Raw genomic sequence first — 20685 nt, forward strand, 5'->3', positions numbered from 1 at the left:
ATCGTTTAGACGCTCTTCCATTCGATGGATTATGCGGAAGGGGGTGATAAACACAATTAGACACTCTTCCATTCGATGGATTATGGGGGGGAGATGAATATAATTAATTGATTATTAATTTATTTAGGATTTAGACGCTCTTCCATTCGTTGAATTATGGGGTGGGGATGAACATAATTACTTATTAATTTATTTATGGTTTAGGCACTCTTCCATTCGATGGATTATGGAGGGGAATAATGAAGATATTTATGTATCAATTTATTTATGATTTAGACACTTTTCCATTCGCTGGATTATGGGGGGGGGGAGGTGATGAACATATTTATGTATTAATTTATTTATGATTTAGACGCTCTTCCATTTGCTGGATTATGATAGGGGGTGATGAACATATTTAATCATTAATTTATTTATGGTTTAGACACTCTTCCATTCGATGGATTATGGGGGGGGGGAGGTGATGAATATAATTAATTATTAATTTATTTATGATTTAGACGCTCTTCCATTCGCTGGATTTTGATAGAGGGGGGAGAGGATGATGAACATTTATATATATTAATTTATTTATGATTTAGACGCTATTCCATTCGATGGATTGTGGGAGGGAGGAGTTCAACCCGTAACCGAGAGCTGTGCTAGGTATTTTAATATAATTTTTTTATGTCAACAAATGTATCTTGAACTTTATTTTAACAGTTCTAATCTTTATAACTTTTCCACTTTTGCCAAGTATTGTTCTTCTTTTTTCTTTTCTTTTTTTAAGTTAGAACTTAATAAACCAGTCAGAGTTAGAAAGTTTTTATCAATCTCTCATTATAGTTTAAAGTTGAGATTTGTATTTTAAGAGCAACAGGGGTTTAGCATGTTTTAGCTAATATTCTGTTCCTTCCATCGGATCAGTGGATCCGTATATATTTGCGAATTCAGGAAGCAAAATTCAGGTTGCATACAGTGGTAGGCGATTATATCAATACAATAAAGACGGCTTTTGATTTCAATTTGATTTATATCAAGACACATATAAACATAGAAGTCAAGAGAAACTGTCAATTAAAAATGCATCTCGTTGATTACTTGCAAAATTGTAATTTGAAAAAAGCTTGTTAACAATTAAAACTTAAACAAAATGTCGTCTTTATTGTATTGATATGATCGCTTACCACTGTACGGTAACCATTATTACAGTGTATAGTGTACAATAGACAATTCATAATTCAGTACATACATTGACCGGAAGTGGGTTGGTTCCGATTGTTCGGAAGGAAACTGTGCACTCTGCCATTTCCCCCAAGGTATAATAGTAAAAAAATCAGAAAAAAAATCTTACCCAATCCATTAAAAAATATTACAGTTAAATTAAAAACTCTTGTTTACATACGTATTTAAAGATATTAATAATTGAAAAAATTAAACTTTAGTTTCGCTAAAAGTTAGTTTTGCCACCTGGCCTATGCAAACAAAACATGACATTTTTTAAATTATTGATTAAAATTTGTTGTTGTTGTGTTCAGGGATGAATTTAACAATACGAGGACTCTGCACATCAGAAACAAACCTAATGGAAGGTTGGAGAAAATATAATTTTATAAAGAATTTTATAAATATTCACATTGTTTAGGCTTTTTTGACACGGAATATTTCCTATCTGGATTCAGAAATGGAAAGTAAGATTTTTTTAAAATAGTAAATTGTTTTTTTTCTACCTTTTTCTACTTTTTACTTACATGATTTCACGCTTTTTTGCGCTTGTTCTTTTTTTATAATTTTAAATGTTAAAACTTGTGACTTCTAAACGTTTGTACTCCGAAACTTTCGTACTTCTAAATAAAGTGCTTCTAAACTTTCATATTTCTAAACTTTTGTACACCTAAACTTTGTACAATTCAAAACTTTCGGAAATATAAACTTTGTATTTCTAAACTCTTGTGCATAAAAATTATTTCACTTTTTAACTTTTGGTTTTCTAGACTTATGTTTATTTAAAACTAAATTTTAATTCTCCTAAACAAGTATTCTTTAAAGTTTTCTTTCTACTTTTGTTTTGGGCATTCTCATAATTTTTTGTACATATTAACTTGTGTGCCTCTAAACTTGTGTACTTGCTTTATTAAGTTTTATTCTTTTATTTTTTTTATATTTTGTGTTCAATTCAGACCTGTTTGGCGGGGCCGAGGGAAATCTCATATATTCTTCTCTCCTGAAATTGTAAAATGGAAGTTAGGTCAGTTTTGTTGAATGAGTCGAGAGGATGGAGGGTAGGGATTGCAGATACGTTGAATGAGAGAGAGGATGGAGGGTAGGGATTGCAGATAAGTTTAATGAGAGAGAGGATGGAGGGTAGGGATTGCAGATAAGATAAATGAGAGAGAGGATGGAGGGAAGGGATTGCAGATACGTTGAATGAGAGAGAGGATGGAGGGTAGGGATTGCAGATAAATGAGAGAGAGGATGGAGGGTAGGGATTGCAGATAAGTTTAATGAAAGAGAGGATGGAGGGTAGGGATTGCAGATAAGTTTAATGAGAGAGAAGATGTACAGTACAGAACTGTGTATGTAATAAAATATTGTGAAAATTGTTTTTTAAAATAGCTTTCTGTATTTCATCGGTTAAACATTTAATTTTTTATAAATTTCCATTTCTGTTTTAAACTTTTCTTTGGACCCAAGAAAGAGCAAAGTCATCAAAACTAATCCAGAAAAAGTTTTACCAAAGAAAAAAGATATCATAAATATTTTCCCGATTAGATAGAACATGTAATTATAATATATAACATGTAATTTTTAATAATTGAAAAAGTTATTTGTAAATTGTAATATGGTAAAACAACAAGTGTATTCTGGTTCTTGGTAAAATTAGATAAAAACTAAATAAATAAATATTTAAACTTCTCTATTATTAAAGGGAGTGACCGGCTATGTAAGGTAGTTGAACTGAGTATGCAGTGTTGTGGAAAACTTCTTTCGGATTCATTTGAGACATATAAAACTTTTTAAAGACTGTAAATCCTGAGTTTGTGCGCAAATTTGACGTTCAAAACTCCTACTTTGGGGGTGGATACGTTTTCAGGAATAGTTTTTTTTTTAATTATAAAATATCGACAAAAAAATAAAGTAAAACTTATACAGTAATCTAACTAGATGGTTAGGAACATATTTCTCAAAAGAAATTTGTCAATAAATCAATGCTAAAATCGATTATCTAGGAGAAAATCTTTGTGAATAATGAGAAACCAGAATAATGAGGAAATAGAAACTAATAATTAATTGAACAAGATTACTTATTTTCGAAGATAAGATTAATTCGATTTTCTCAACATGTTCCTATACACGACGTATGTAGTTGATTGTGGAACTTTTTTATATTTTATGTCGTCGTTATTTAATAATTAAAAAAAAAAATAATTCTGAAAATGTATCCACTCCCAATATAGGAGTTTTAGACGTCGAATTTGCGCTCAAACTCAGGATTTACAGATCTTTTAATGGTTTTATATGTCTCAAATGAACCCGAAAGAAGTTATCCACAACACTGCATACTCAGTTCAACTACCTTACATAGCCGGTCACTCCCTTTAAACCGTTTTATTGAACATTTATTGAACAATAATACCTTTCTATAATGTATTCAAGTTCATTTATTGTTACCCTAGTTCAAAACTTGATTATTTTAAATATGTTCATTGCGTGCATATCTAGAAAGTTTGTATGATGTGACGAAGTTTGCTACTTTTGCTGCTGATGATACTACTCCTTACACCTACTATCCTACAGGAATATCAAGAACACAGCAAGAAAATGGAATTTTTTACTTACACAAAAGGAATTCAAGGAAAGGAAATGAGTTCTTGCAACAAACTCAAATATTTTCTTATCATTATCTTCCATATATATGGTAACATATTCTATTAAATCGAATATTCTATGTATGAAATATCAAAGGTTTACTGATTTGGTTGTAAAATATTCTAGTTTGTGACAGAAACTCAGTTTCTTTTTACTTGAAGATTGAAAATAAAATTTCTCAACAAAATAAAAAAAATCATAATTATAAATTATAAAGTTAAAATGAGTATTTTGTTCGTGACAACTATTAAACCTACTAATTCGATAAAACATTCAACCTCACATCTCTCTCATCTAAAAATGTCCAAATTACATTAATCTCAGTGATATAGGATTTGTTTAATAAATGAATTTACATATTTTTGTTTGTTATTGTTTTCTATGATACTTAGGACGAAATCTTTGGAGCATTAATTCTGGAATCTGTGCAAAGTCAGGTAGTTTGGAGAGTAAACAAGAAAACTAATTTAAGAGGACTGAGACGTTATTCTCACATTTTATTTCTTTCACCCCTGTTGCATATGTGCGCAAGTCACTCTTACAGCTAAACCAAAATCAATAAAAAAACGGGATAACTCCATCATTTGTCCCTAAAATTTTGATTAAATCAAGTACTTTTGTTTTATCATAATACTAGATAATGTACATTGTACAATGTACAACAATAAACAGTTGTTTGTTGCATCCTGAAAGAAATATTCGTATTTAAGACGTTCGTCATTGAACATAACTTGTGAACTTAATTTACATAGATGTCATTATTATGTGTCTAGGTGGTGAGGAGCACCTCTATTATTATGTGTCTAGGTGGTGAGGAGCACCTCTATTATTATGTGTCTAGGTGGTGAGGAGCACCTCTATTATTATGTGTCTAGGTGGTGAGGAGCACCTCTATTATTATGTGTCTAGGTGGTGAGGAGCACCTCTTATCTTTAACAAATTGTATAATGAATGATGGAAGCAAAACAGATTTTACTTGCAGGTAAATATTCATTTGTTTCTAGTATACGATTTTTTACCAAATATCTATTTTACAATGTTAAATATGCGTCCATAAATAGGATTATTTTTGGATACAGGGTGCCCCAAAAAACATGGAAATTCAGTGACGAATTCGATATCGTCCTTGTTATGAATTAGCATTTTAATACCTGATTTCAAAAGCCATAATACCATTATGTCTGCTAGAGTTTATTTTATAAAAAGTCAAACGACTGTAAAGATGTGTCTATACCGTGTCCGCAAGTTTACTCTGTTTTTATACTGCAATTTTCTTGTTTTACTAACTAGTCTACAACTGTATGCAGTCAAAACATAAACAAACAAAATGTGAGCATAGCAGACGAAACTCTTACAGATTACAGCTTTCTCAGTAGGTATCACTATACTAAATCAAAGAGTTATTTAAAAAGACGATATCGAATTCGTCACTGAATTCCCATGTTTATTGGGACACCCTGTATCGGAAATTGAGTTGCTAAACTTAATATGTGCAGGGAAACTAAACTTCAAAGAAAATGTAAAATACAATTAAAAATTGCAAGCTCAGTATTCATTTCTGTATCCAAATCTAATTATCTATCGCAAAATATGTATCCAATACATTAAATAACCAAATATCCATTATCCAATGTAAATATGTATCATATCAGTATCCAATGTGTTACAACAACGTACAAACAATTTGAACTATATCCATCCATGGCTCTAATATCTAGTAACTAGTATCTATAAATTATGTAGGGATGGAACCTGTATACCAATTGATGCTCTTTGTAACCTTGTTGTGGACTGCCCAGACAGGTTTACCCCCCCCCCCCCATTACTATTAAAACATTTAGAAAAACATCAAAACAAAAATTTTTAAATGATTATATGAATTGAATTGTTGTCAAAAGTATTGGAATTATTTAAAGGACGGATGAGGAAAACTGTGATCTATTGCTTATACCGGAAGAATACAGGTTTTTTTATTTTTTTATTTCTGACAGGAAGTGAACCCTTTGCCTCAAACTCTAATAAAGTCATTTTCTCTAATCCACTGTTTAAAAAATTGAAATTTCCTTATCCCTTTATCCTTGCAACCTGATGGTGTAAACCATTGATATTTCAAACTTTGGCCAATTGATATAACACAATTCCATATTATATTATTTATGTGCATATAATTTAAAGTCATTAGATTGCATAAATAGTAGTGTTAAATTGTACACCATTATTATGATCCTTTCAATAAACCCCTTTACAACCTTATATATATTTTGTGTCTGTCTATCTATCTATCTATAAATAAATTGAAAAATCTGTAAATAATTATCACGCAACAAATGTTTTCTCCAAATTAAAGGTTTTTATTTCTTTGTACACTCTGAGGACTGATTAATTTAGGAGATTTTAAAACTAAAAAAACTAAAAAACAAAACCAAACTTTTGTTTACTCTATTTAGAGGAGAGAAGTTTCCTGTACAGCAGTCTAGAGAACCAATTAAACTTTATGTAAATATTTCAATCATAGCTTTCCCTGAAGTTAACACCTTAGGTAAAATATAGATTTCATTTTGATCCGTGCAAAGGAATTGAGTCTTTGCAACAAACTAGAATATTCTGACCCCAATATCATTGCATCTTGATGGTGTACACCTTTGATATTTTAAACTTATTTGATTTAAGAGAATTCATAGTTTGATACATCTTAGGTATACGATATTGGGTTGCAAAGATATAGGGACTATAAATCAGAGTTTAAGGCAAAGACTTAATTTATTAAAAATAATTGTCATCTTAATTAAAAATATACTTATGAGACTTCGTCGTTGCAGAAGGTTAATTAGATGATATTTAGAAGTTTTGACCTCAATTTGTGAATATCTGAAACTTTTACAAATCAAAATCGATAATATTTTAGAGTTTAAAACGCAGATCACTCAAATCTCGGCCCACATAGCCCACAGTCTATAACATTTGATATAACCCTGCACAACATTGCATGATCTGTAGAAATCATAGTTTGTCTTTCCTCTGAACGCAGCAAATCTTTTAATCGTTCTCGCTCTCAAAAAAGATATTTAATATTTGTTGCAAACTGTTTTATTAAAACAAACACCTCTTTTCAAATAAATTTTAAAAAATACTTATATTTTTATTTCTTTAAATTTTCTATTACTAAACTATGCACCCATCTTCTATTTCAACATTTAATTGTTGCTCAATCTTTCAGCATTTTTAATAAAACAATAATAAAAAACTTTGCGGATGATTTTTAATATTTTTCGTGGATTTTCTAAATTTTACGAAAATGAAAAAATATGTTGTTACAATTTGTCCTTTTTTAGAGTTGAACTATTTGGTTGATTTTGTATTATCAATGAGATGGAATGATCCTAGGCTTAACTATCGGAACCTAAAACAACTTTATGATTTAAATGCTCTACCGATGAATATAATGGAGAAGGTTGGTAATTATAGATTATTCAGATAGGAAGAGGTTGGTAATTACAGATTATTCAGATAGGAAGAGGTTGGTAAATACAGATTATTCAGATAGGAAGAGGTTGGTAAATACAGATTATTCAGGTAGGAAAAGGTTGGTAAATGCAGATTATTCAGATAGGAAAAGGTTGGTAAATACTGATTATTCAGATAGGAAGAGGTTGGTAAATACAGATTATTCAGATAGGAAAAGATTGGAAATTACAGATTATTCAGATAGGAAGAGGTTGGTAAATACAGATTATTCAGATAGGAAGAGGTTGGTAAATACAGATTATTCAGATAGGAAGAGGTTGGTAATTACAGATTATTCAGATTGGAAAAGTTTGGTAAATACAGATTATTCAGATAGGAAGAGGTTGGTAAATACAGATTATTCAGATAGGAAGAGGTTGGTAATTACAGATTATTCAGATTGGAAAAGTTTGGTAAATACAGATTATTCAGATAGGAAAAGATTGGAAATTACAGATTATTCAGATAGAAAGAGGTTGGTAAATACAGATTATTCAGATTGGAAAAGTTTGGTAAATACAGATTATTTGGATAGGAAAAGATTGGAAATTACAGATTATTCAGATAGGAAGAGGTTGGTAAATACAGATTATTCAGATTGGAAAAGTTTGGTAAATACAGATTATTTGGATAGGGCACGCAAATCTGCCCCTTTGGTAAAGGTAAATTCAACCTATATGAAGCATAAAGTCTGACCGCGTCAACCTTGTTGCACCGGCTAGTCCTCTCCATAGAGCTAGGTACAGTACAGACTGGGACCGGAAAGGTGACTCGGCTCGGAAATTCAAATGTACTACGGCTGCCCGTGAGGGGAAGGTTGGTAATTACTGATTATTCAGATAGAAAAGGTTGGTAATTACAGATTATTCAGATAGGAAAAGGTCGGTAATTACAGATTATTCAGATAGGAAAAGGTTGGTAATTACAGATTATTCAGATAGGAAAAGGTTGGTAATTACAGATTATTCAGATAGGAAAAGGTTGGTAATTACAGATTATTTGGATAGGACAAGGTGGGTAATTATATATAATTTAGATAGGAAAAGGTCGGTAATTATAGATTATTCAGATAGAAAAGGTTAGTAATTACAGAATATTCAGATAGGAAAATAGAATTATGAATTATGAGCGATTTATACCGATTACATTTGTACAGTGGTAGCAAAAAAACAATGGAATAATTGTTATCTTCCTCGTTCCTTTAAATAGAAAAGTTTCTACGGATTCTGACGGAATTATGCTTTGCTACAAACTCAAGTTTTCTAATCTCTATAGCTCTGTAAATAATGCAACAAAATGGTGAAAACATTTAATATTTTAATCTTAGATTTTTTGATCTAACAGAATTCCTAGTTTTAATTATAAGGTCTACAACATTGGGTTGCAAAGATAATATCAAAGGATGTACCAAGGACCTAATTCCTTTGCAACTCATACATCTTTAAAAAATAAATAAATAACTTATAGCAGTTACAGATTACAAAATCCTAAGTAATAAATCATGTTTGAAAGAAAGAATAAAGATAGATAGTGTTAGATAGATTACATCATGGTACCAAAGCCGTACCAATATATATTTTATTCTAATTTATGCTTCCAAAGTTTACTGAAACAAAATAGAATCTATATATATTCTTCAATATACAAGATTGAGTTAATTTTTATTTGATAAAATATCATAAAAAAATTATGTTTTAGTTTTTAAACTTCACATTTTATTAAAAAAGAATTTTTTTTTAGATGTGGACTCCACAATTAGGGTTTCCAAATGGATTACAAGCTGAAGGTTTCAAGATTAAATTAATCTTTTTCTTCCCAAGTACATATATATATATATATATATATATATATATATATATATAATAATAAAATAAAATTTCCACATTAATATAAAGCTTAGAAGATTTAAAACATTACCTGAAGATCTAAGTATCTTATGAATAACAACTAAATTTTCTCTTCATTGATCACATTTGTTGTATATTTTTATCAATTATGTTTATATTTAATTAAGTTAAACTGGGACCACGATATTTCTAGTGATTTTCAATTTAAAGAAGTACGCCTTCGATACACAATGGTATCTTTAAACAAATATCTTTATCCCTGTAAAAAAAAAACCCGATTATTTTCAATTATAGTTCAATACTAAGTCTACTTGCGGATCTAAGCACCAGAGACAAGAAAAAGAAAGGAATTTGTGATAATTCAAATCCAATCAGATACAGGGGCTCAAGGTACCCTTGTGGAACGTTTTTAATGGAGGGTCCCATGAACTTACGCCGACAGTCCCTTTATATGAAAATGTGGTCAAGGTACAGTGTTGGATAGTGGTACTACAATGTTTATAATAAAGCTGGGTTCAAGTTTACCAGATGATCTATCCAAGGTACAGTGTTGGATAGTGGTACTACAATGTTTATAATAAAGCTGGGTTCAAGTTTACCAGATGATCTATCCATGGCTAGAGAAGCAAAGGTCATTTTTATTTTTTTTTTATTTGATTTTTCCCAAAAATATCAAAACATCAAATGCCTAATATGGAGTACAAACGCAATACGTTTCAATTAGGTCTACAAGCTAGAAATGTAAACAAATCAGAGAAAAATCATAACTGCAACGGATCGTACTGCATTGTTCATCTCAAAACCTGTTAAATGTCAACAACAAAGAGAAAACAAAGAAGAGATAAGGGAGGAGAAGAAAAGAGAAGAGAAGAAAAAAGAAGAAAAATAGACGAAAAAAAGAAGAAAAGATAAGAAAAAGTGAAGAAAAAAAATAAGAAAAAAATAAGAAAAAATAAGAAAAAATAGAGTAAAAAAAGAAGAAAAGATAAGAAAAAAGAGAAGAAAAATAGAAGAGAGAAAGAAGAAATGAGAATAGAAGAAAAAAAAGAGAAGAAAGGAGAAGAGAAGAAAATAGAAGAGAAGAGAAAGAAGAAAAAATAGATTGCGTGAAAGAGAGAGCTTGCATTTTACAGACGTTTTATCATAAAAATATGTTTAAGAATACCTTAAACTTTAAAATTAACTTTATTGTAAAACTGTATGATAGTTTTGAAAAAATAGTTATCATAACTGTTTAGCGTACATTTTTTTGATCACTTGGTATTTGGTATTCTGATATTTTTGCGATTTTTCAACATTTTATCCCACGCACAAACGGGGAAAGCTTTTATTATCACTAAATCTGTAAGAGAAGAGAATTAAAGTATTGTCTCGTGAAATTGGATATTTTTTATCCACCATATAATCTTTTTAAATTTGACGAATTTAAGTTAAATTCCAAGGAAATCCGCTAACAGAAAATTTTGAAATTATCAATAAAAAAAGAGGGGGGGGGGTATATTTGATGATTAATTAATTATGAATTATGATAAGATTTAAAATAAAGCATTAGTATCTGTTTAGATGTACAATGGCGAGGAATGTCCGATTGTTATGAAAAAAGAATACTTTGTTAAATTCAACTGTGATTTTGAACTCAGGTCGGACTATTTAATGAAAATCTAAAAATAGTTTTAATAACGCCAAGTATTTTCAGTATGTATCCATTCGATTCAAACATTTGTAAACTTCAATTTGAAGGTAAAGGAGTCTTTGCCACAAACTCAAATTTTGTAACCCCCAAATCTTTGTAACCATATCTAAGATTAAAGACCTTTAGTTGTAAAGACATAGGGATTAGAAAGTCAGAGTTTGTGGCAAAAACTAAATTCTTTAGTGATTTTAATTGTGTGGGAAATGTATGTATCCCTATATTTAATGAGTGGTATTGGGAACATATAACCCTTTGTTTAATGAGTGGTATTGGGAATATATAAGCCTTTGTTTAATGAGTAGTATTAGGAATATATAACCCTTTGTTTAATGAGTGGTATTGGGAATATATAAGCCTTTGTTTAATGAGTAGTATTAGGAATATATAACACTTTGTTTAATGAGTGGTAGTAGGAATAAATAACCCTCTGTTTAATAAGTGGTATAGGGAATATATAACCCTGTGTTTAGTGAGTGGTATTAGGAATATATAACCCCTTGTTTAATTAATGGTATCGGGAATATATAACCCTGTGTTAAGTGAGTGGTATTGGGAAGAAATATATAACCCTGTGTTTAGTGAGTGGTATTGGGAATATATAACCCTGTGTTTAGTGAGTGGAATTGGGAATATATAACCCTATGTTTAGTGAGTGGTATTAGGAATATATATCCCTTTGTTTATTGAGTGGTATTGGAAATATATAACCATGTGTTTAGTGAGTGGTATTAAAAATATATAACCGTGTTTAGCATGAGTGGTATTAGGAATATATAACCCCTTGTTTAATTAGTGGTATTGGGAATATATAAGCCTGTGTTAAGTGAGTGGTATTGGGAAGAAATATATAACCCTCTGTTTAGTGAGTGGTATTAGGAATATATATCCCTGTGTTTAGTGAGTGGTATTAGGAATATATAACTCTGTGTTTAGTGAGTGGTATTGGGAATATATAACCCTGTGTTTAGTGAGTGGTATTGGGAAGGAATATATAACCCTGTGTTTAGTGAGTGGTATTGGGAATATATAACCCTGTGTTTAGTGAGTGGTATTGGGAAGGAATATATAACCCTGTGTTTAGTGAGTGGAATTTGGAAGGAATATGTAACCATGTGTTTAGTGAGAAGAATTGGGAAGGAATATATAACCCTGTGTTTAGTGAGTGGAATTGGGAAGGAATATATAACCCTGTGCTTAGTGAGTGGTATTGGGAAGAAATATATAACCCTGTGTTTAGTGAGTGGAATTTGGAAGGAATATATAACTCTGTGTTAAGTGAGTGGAATTAGGAAGGAATATATAACCCTGTGTTAAGTGAGTTTAATTGGGAAGGAATATATAACCCTGTGTTTAGTGAGTGGTATTGGGAAGGAATATATAACTCTGGATATTGACAATTTCCTAGGTGGACTCGGAGCTGAGTATACAGGAAAGTTTTGTTTAAGAAACTAATTAAACTTATTTTTAAAAAAGCTGATTTCTCCCCTCAAGTTCTATTCTTCTAAATTCTTCTTTTAATCTGATATGGTAGACTTTTTATATATTTGAAACAATAACTTAGTTATGTTATGTCAAGAGTAATAAATTGACTCTGACTTATCAAAGGTTTACACCATCAGATTTCAAAGATATAGGAATTTGAAATGTATACTGTATTGTTTGTGGTGAGCAATTTAGTTCTATTGTTAAGTACCTTTTTCCTTTAGTTCCTTTAATTATTCAATTAACTTATTCAATTGATAAATATTGCATCATGTGTCAGCCATTTTATAATAAAATATGAAAACTTTTGATTTTAGAATTAGCAAGAAATTAACATTTTTCATGTTTGAACATTATGTAAAATGTTTATACAAAAGGCCTTCTCTCTTCGTCCAATCGGTTTCAAGATTCCAACTCGAGGGTTCCTGGGGAAGTAGGGAAAACATTTCAATCCGTCAAATGATTAAAATAAATTATATTTTGAAAAAAGACAATTTAATCTAATATTCGAAAATTTTAAAAACTCCATGACTATGACAAAAAGCATCAAATAGTGTAAATGCAAAGGTACCATATCTTTGTGCTGGAATTTTAAACGAAAAATCAGCTTTTTCTCAGGCCACAGTTGTCTTTGAAAAGTAAAAATAATACCCATGAATAGCTATAGTCTATTTAGTTTACCCTCAAATTACCCAAAAAAAGTAAACGGTCCCTTTAAGTTAATAATTAACTTGTGATTTTAAGAATCAGTTAATTTATTATTAACTAATAAACTTTAAACTTATATGAAACAATAAGCTTTTTATTTTTCAGGTCGTAAAGAATTGCTTGAGTATAGGGTAGGTGATTATAATAAATTTAATTCTAATGTTTATTGGGACACCCTGTATTATCAAGGTTGGAGATGTTAAGATAGAAAATCTGAGTAATACAACTAAAAAATATGGAATGATGGAGGTAACTTATAAAATTAGCAAAAATGTCGAGAACGGAATTGTGTTTTTACAACCATCCTGATTTTCGAATCTCTATATCTTCGCAACCCAATGTCGTAGAGCTTTGGTAATTCCAACTATTTACTCTGTTAGATCAAATAATCAAAGATTAAAACTATCTGATTGCAAAGATACAGTGATTAGAAAATTCGAGTATGTCGTAAGAACTCAGTTCCTTTACTAGAGCATTTTCTTCAAATCTTTAAAAATTTGCATAGTTACTGAAAAAAACTAAATTTAAAAGGTGAGCATAAATTTTTCAGGACTTTGGAATATTCTTATCCATCTTTCACATAAAAAATCAATGAAATATTCTTGTCATAGGAAACTATCATGTGAATTATCAAAATTAAATGCTTTTATCCTCCTCGGATACTGGAGGAGCACTGATGCATCTATTCTTGTTTACAAATACCGCCCAGAGAGAACTGGTTTCAATATGTACGCAGAGTATACGCAACCTCAACTAGCTTTTCTTGCCTTATTATACCTTGATCCGTTTAAACCTACGAACTTTATACAAAATTCTATATACACGAATTTTCGTATAAATTTGACACAGTTTTATATCAATTTCTCGGGACAGGAACATCAGATATAGAACTCTCATGTTCATATTTAATTTTTCCAATTTACAGTCCCTTTAAAATCAAGAAGTTATGAATGAAACTTGATTTAATCATCGTGGTTCAGCTTTTATAAGAATATATTCAAGAGTCCTGAAAAATCTATGCTCACCCTTTAGGTTCAAATTGTATTTCAACGGAAATGGTCTTATCATTTAATTACCGTATTTCTACAGTCAGGTTAGATATTTTCCCTTAGTTTTTTATAATTAATTTAAATATTTTAGTTGACTCGCGACATGAAAAAATATTAGAAACCTTAATTTTTCTCCATTATAGCATATTATAAGAAATCTTATGAATTCTTTAAAACAATTATGAATAACGAAAATAGATTAACGAAATAAAAAGGTTTATGAAAATAAAACAAAACATAAAAATATCTATATTTTGAAAATAAAAATGTGTTTGTTTAGTTTTTTTACTTCTTGTTGCATATTACACGTTCTTCTTCAGGCTCTCAAATTTTACGGTGAGGGTTTATATTTGAAAAAAAACCTTATTAAAAAGTGTTTTTTGATTTTTACTGAATTTTGATTAATAGTGAGAAGAGATTCTATATTCATCATAGAAGTTTGTTACGCCTTAAAAAAATTATTTATACCCTCTTTATAGTTTTTATGTGAAGAAATAGATTACTTTTCTGCTCGCATAAATCCATGATTTTGATGTAACATATATTCTGATAGCTCCAAAGAGTCTTTCCAAAATGGTCTTAACAGCTTTCATTTGTTTATCATATATTCTGTTAGGATCGAATAATGATATCAATAACATGTATGCTAGTTATTTCAACAATACAATCAAAAATTGATAGAATTACACCAAAGGTAAGAACTTTTATCAGTAAAGTTTTTTTTTCATGGTGTTTTTAAAAATAATTTTTATTTAACTGTACATTATTCCATTTTTACTTTTAAAATTTATTTCCAAAATATATAAAAAATTTGTCCTTGACTTTATTATACATTACTCCATTTTTATTTTTAAATTTATTTCCAAAATATATGAAAAAGGAATAGAGTTTTTGCCACAAACTCTGATTTTCTAATCTCTATATCTTTGTAACCCAATGTGGTAGAACTTAGATATTTCAAACTATTAATACTTATAGATAAAATAATCTAAGTTTGAAATATCAAAAGTTAAAACCATCAGATTGCAAAGATATTGGGATCAGAAGATTTGAGTTTGTGGCAAAAACTCAATTCCTTTGTTCTTGATTTATTATACATTATTCCATTTTTACTTTTAAAATTTATTTCCAAAATATATGGAAAAGTTGTCCTTGATTTTGATCTCATTAAGCCCAAAACATATCTACCAAACTCAAGCGCCTCCTCCAAACGCACTTCACTTTACTTTTAAATAATTAATAACTTTAATGGATCTTCAAATATTTTATTTATTGAATTGTCAGGGTTGTTTCGTTCCTTGTTTTCAAACAAACATTTTAAAAATAATTTCCTTCGGAGTGACGAAAAAGGACAAAGAAAAATGTTAATAATTGAAACAAGTAAATCAACCTAAATTTCTTTATGTTGAATTACGTTTCAAATTATCCCATCTATGTCATAAAACAATAATAACTTAAAATCAAAGAACATTTCCCCTTTTATTTCACAACTTCCCTTGATTTAATATTTAATATTTACATGCTAGCTGGATAGAAAGACTAGAATCCCGTATTTATTATATTAGTTAATTTGTATTTCAATTTCAATTAAAGCATGACTCGATGAAAATATTTTGAAGAAAAAGTTTCCAACGATGTATGTAAATTGAATTCAAAAAGTTTTTAAACCTACCTATTAAAATTCAAAGTTTGTTAGTTTAAGTCGATTTATAAAATAAAACCTACTGACGTCATACTAAAGTTTTAAACTTTTGATAACTTGCCTCAAACTAAAATCCTTATTTCTTATTATGTACCTTTGATATTTCAAATGATGAATTCTGCTAGGTCAAGTATTCAAAGTGTAACAATTGTTGCCAGCTTCTACATAGATCAACAACACTTCTCGCTATGCATTGAGCTAGTCTTTTTAAGATTTTTTAGCTGGCAACCGTTGATTTTTCAGCATCCATTTTTCTTTGAAAATCGTGTTTCGCGGATTTATTTGTTTAAAGGAAATTAAGTCTTTACCGCAAACTCTGATTTTCGCATTCTAATGTTTCAGACCTTAGATATTTCAAACTATAAATTATGTTAGATCACAAAATCTGAGTTTGAAATATCACCATGAGGTTGCCAAGATATAGGAATTAGAAAATTTGTGTTTGTGACAAAGACTCAATTCCTTTGCACATTTCAAAACTAGTAAATTTATTGGACTCGAAAAAACACATATATATATATATAGATATATATATATAAACATGTTGTCCCTTTTTCCTAACACATAAATTGCACGTATTTAATGAACAACCCAACAAACAAACAAACAATTTTTTTAACAGACGTCCTACTTCAAAATGATTGATTTTTGGTTGATTTACTCCTTCAACATCGTGATCTTGATTATGCACATCCACACCATCATCAACCTCAACATCATCAGGGATGAGAAAACAAACCTTATTGTTCAGAGCTCAGGACCTGTCAGTAAGTAGGAAAATTTAAAAGGTTAATTCCCCCAAATATCGAATAACCCTTTATCTAAAGAGTTCCTGGAAAAATTTACAATACAAGGGTATAGACAAAAGTTAAAATAATGCCGTAGTTCCTTTAATTATGGTTTTCAACATTTCCAGGACTTTGCATTAAATAATTTTTACTATTCTTCTTAAAATCTGTTTAATCCATAAATGCAAATATGTTTACAAGATAAATAGATATATTCTAGATATATTCTAGATATATTCTTTAAAATGAGGTTTGGAAGATAATTAACTTCTCAAAATATGTATTTACGAACTAATAAATCAAATAGGTCTTTAAACGATTTAACATCTGTTTTCTTGCAAACATAAGGTTAAAATAGAATAAAATAGAGAATTTATATATTGAAGACAGTATTCTCATCCAAGACATTAAAATAGAATAAAAGAGAGAATTATAAAGAACTAGGCTTTTAGGGCGCTTCGCGCACATCTTCTATTCCAACTTTTAAATGTGGATTTATAAGTGAGCATCTTCTCTTTGTACAGTATAAATCAAAAACAAAAAAAGTTTGCGGATTTCATAATATTTTTTCGCGCATTTTCAAAATTTTACAAAAAAAAAACTTTTAAACACAAATTTTTAAAATTTTGATCATTCATGAACCTTTTCCTGGGGTCACGCGAGGTCCCACACAAAATTTTGGCCCGATCGGTTCACCCATTTTGACATATTTCACAATGGTACCCTTGTAAACGTTATATAGGATTAAGATAGAAATTATATCCATGATTTTAAATTAAAAAAATGACTATTTTGATTTGGGGATTCTCTGGAAAATAAAGGATCTTGTCAGAATTAAATACTTTACAAGCTATAAAACCGACGATATCCTTCACATTATTGTTCGGATAAAGGTTTGTGAATTGAGTATGTCCCTCTTGTTAAATAAAGGACCTCTTGAAACCACGGCTACAGTCCCTTTAATAGATGTTGAAATATTCAGGTGGGGTCACAAAAGTGAGGCCGATGAAAGACGACATATTTGAGCCCTCTGGTAGACTCTCCAGTGCTAAAAGTCTAGCAAACAAAATGTTTAATGGATCCGAGGTATACTTTTTTCAAATTAAATATGAAAAGTTACAATTACATTTTAAGCTAATTTTTTTCTTATATTTTTGTAAAGCTGTAAACAATTTCCCGTGAACTAGAAATATATGCATTAAAAACCCAGGTTTTATCTAGACGTTTAACAAGTGTTCACATTAAGTGTACAGTGCACACTGAGCAAAAAACGAGAGTTTCCTTTTGGGGTATAAGCATTTTTATAGATTTTGATTTAGAAATTAGAAAAAAAAATTAAAAAATAAAGAAAACAAATAAAATATGTTTTTTTTTAACAAAAATATCAATATCTGCAAAACTCCCTTAGCCTATTCCATTCATGAAACAGGGTTTCCAATACTAAGTTTCATGACCAGACCCTGTTTTAAGTTTCCAATACTGAGTTTAATGACGAGACCCTGTTTTAAGTTTCCGATACTGAGTTTCATGAAGAGACCCTGTTTTAAGTTTCCGATACTGAGTTTCATGACGAAACCCTATTTTAAGTTTCGCGCTTTGTACACTATACAGTGTACATTCTTGCCCTGCTAAGAAACAGAAACAGAAAGTTTCCTGGTTCTTGTAGAACGGTTTTCATCTCAAGTACAGAGTAGATATTGATAGAGATTCAGTGTACTATGTACAGCAGGCAAGCTGGGCAAAACTGTACAGTTTTAGAAAATTGGGGTTGTTTGTGTACGTATTCTTACAGAGGCGCAACTAGGACTTTTGCTATGGGTGTCTGTGTGGGGGGGTTAGGGGTGGGTTCCCCCCCCCTTTTCGAAAAAATTTTCAAAAACAAAAGTGCTTTTTTAAGGGTTTGAAGTCGAAAAAAGGAAATTTTAAGTTGTTTCACGCAGATTTGGCTGTGTTCAATTCAAATCGATTTTTTGTTCTTGTGTTTTTACAAAATTTATACTTCCAACAGCTATAAAATGAATGATATGAGTCAATTCATTGAATATTTGTGCGAATCGAAAAAGAGTATTTTTTAAGTACCTGGTTTAATTACAGATTAAATTGCAAGAAATAATCATTTATAGTTTCTGGGAAAAAAAAACATAAAAATACATAGGTAAAGAATAAACTCAATCATCTACATTGAAAAAGGACAGATAATGTTACCTTTTCTCTTAAAGTTATTGAATTAATGATTGATCTAACCAACATTCATAATCTAAATTCATTTTCGATTTTATAGAACTTCGGTCAAAGAAGATAAATCTTGTTAGTTATCAAATATGAGTTATCAAATAGTTATCAAATAAATGTTTACAATAGCCTTTAGCCTTGAGAATTGAGAAAGATAAAATTTTTTTTTTTAAACTAACTAAAGTATAATAGTATAATAAAATTTCTACAATAACTCTATTGGTTTTCTTATTCCTGTGCTCTCTCAGGTGCTAGGGGAGTGCACCCGCCCGGCGCCCCCCCCCCCTATAGTTGCGCCTCTGTAATTCTTAAAAACAAGTTATTTTTCCAGTGCTTCCATTGTTTACTTTCTTTTTTTGTTTACATTCTAGGTGGAAAATATCTATCTATCTCTCAGATAATTTGGTATTGATTTGTGCGCCGGCAAAATGTCTACTAAACATATGATAAAAATAAATGCCAAAATCGAAGTTTACAACAAAACCCTGCAGTGCAGACCCTGCAGTTATATGTACTGTATGAACCCCACTTCTTCTTGGAATCGAGGTTTTGTGAGATGAGTTGACTGAGTGTCTATCTTTGTCTATGTTCTCAAGTTATAAACATTAAATGAAAGGATAAAATTGTTACAATCGATTTTTAATTATAATTACTCCTGTAATACTTCCAAAATATTTTTTTATCTGAAAACATTTTATTAAAAAGACCTACATATTCTATACTATTCTTTAGGATGACGAGGAGGTTATTGATCCCTACGCTTCGGCTAGGAAAGCTAATTTTTACGGACAAGTAAAATAGATTTTTCTTTTTAAATAATCTAAACCTAGTACAAATCGTGCAACCCTCGACTTTTATATCAAACTATATTTTGTCTAAATAAAATTTTTTTTTTAGTTTAGAAAAGTGTTCTTTATCTATTAAATAAGATTTAAGCGTTATGAACATTAATTNCCACGTTATTGAGCGCATTTAAAAAGTACTTTCGACTTTTAGAAAGTTGTCTGTCCGATTCACATGAGTACCCTTTTGAACTGTTATATCTGACTATCCTACCTACTTTCAACTGTTATATCTGACTATCCTACCTACTTTCAACTGTTATATCTGACTAATATATCCTACCTACTTTATGCCAATATATCTGACTATCCTACCTACTTTATGCCAATATATCCACAAGTCCCTATATTTAACCCACCAAAAAAATGATAAATTTACACGTAGGAAAAAAAATATTTTGAATTGGACCTGCCTCTCTGTAAATGGAGGGTAACTTTAAACTACTTCGACAATAGCTTTAATATCCTTGTTTTGACCTTGTCTAATTAGTTTTATGTTCAGGTTTTTTTAATTCTCACATTTCTGCTGTTCACCCTTGTTTTCTGGGCATATGCATTAAATCATGCATTTAACAAAGAAATCAGGTTATTTTCAAGTTTAAAAACTGTTTTTTTAATTTTATGATAATTTGAGATTTAATATCTAGGTTTTATGATGACGACGGGCTGCCTATCAATCAATCAAAATTGTAATATTGCCCTAGTTAACCTAGACATGTTCGATGCACAGTTGAAGAATTAGAATATCATGTAAAGGCCATTTTTATAAGTAATTTCCTGTAAATTTAAAAACTAATTTACCGTAATTATCTCTATTTACATATTATTTGTTGATCTTAAATATATATATATAATTAACAACAAATGTTTCTCTCTCAGTTTCTGCAAGAAATTTCAGTTAAAAGGATGCTTAAAGAGCTGAGCAAACTTTGTTAAAGCACCCCAGCCGTCCCATACCTGGGCCTGGTTAGGCGGGGTAAGCTAAAAAT

General features: G+C 30.0%; 1 protein-coding gene across 1 annotated transcript in view; it reads left to right on the forward strand.

Annotated features, from left to right (window-relative positions):
* Window positions 1-20685, forward strand: part of LOC111707216 (uncharacterized) — a gene marked incomplete at its 5' end in the record, with an annotated part of 33384 nt that extends 12699 nt beyond the window's left edge. The window contains 27 exon segments of the mRNA XM_023480272.1: window positions 582-645; window positions 1225-1298; window positions 1518-1571; window positions 1625-1670; window positions 2160-2227; window positions 3703-3777; window positions 4242-4286; window positions 4759-4831; window positions 5593-5652; window positions 5766-5813; window positions 6297-6388; window positions 7182-7300; window positions 9094-9139; window positions 9743-9831; window positions 10764-10840; window positions 10897-10940; window positions 12248-12322; window positions 13189-13214; window positions 13273-13332; window positions 14116-14176; window positions 14413-14468; window positions 14749-14826; window positions 16457-16601; window positions 17605-17708; window positions 19587-19646; window positions 20199-20281; window positions 20344-20685. Of these exon segments, the coding sequence (XP_023336040.1) occupies window positions 582-645; window positions 1225-1298; window positions 1518-1571; window positions 1625-1670; window positions 2160-2227; window positions 3703-3777; window positions 4242-4286; window positions 4759-4831; window positions 5593-5652; window positions 5766-5813; window positions 6297-6388; window positions 7182-7300; window positions 9094-9139; window positions 9743-9831; window positions 10764-10840; window positions 10897-10940; window positions 12248-12322; window positions 13189-13214; window positions 13273-13332; window positions 14116-14176; window positions 14413-14468; window positions 14749-14826; window positions 16457-16601; window positions 17605-17708; window positions 19587-19646; window positions 20199-20281; window positions 20344-20389 (1868 nt within the window).

This window comes from Eurytemora carolleeae, unplaced genomic scaffold (assembly GCF_000591075.1).
Source record: "Eurytemora carolleeae unplaced genomic scaffold, Eaff_2.0 scaffold768, whole genome shotgun sequence".
Taxonomy (NCBI): Eukaryota; Metazoa; Arthropoda; class Copepoda; order Calanoida; family Temoridae; genus Eurytemora; species Eurytemora carolleeae.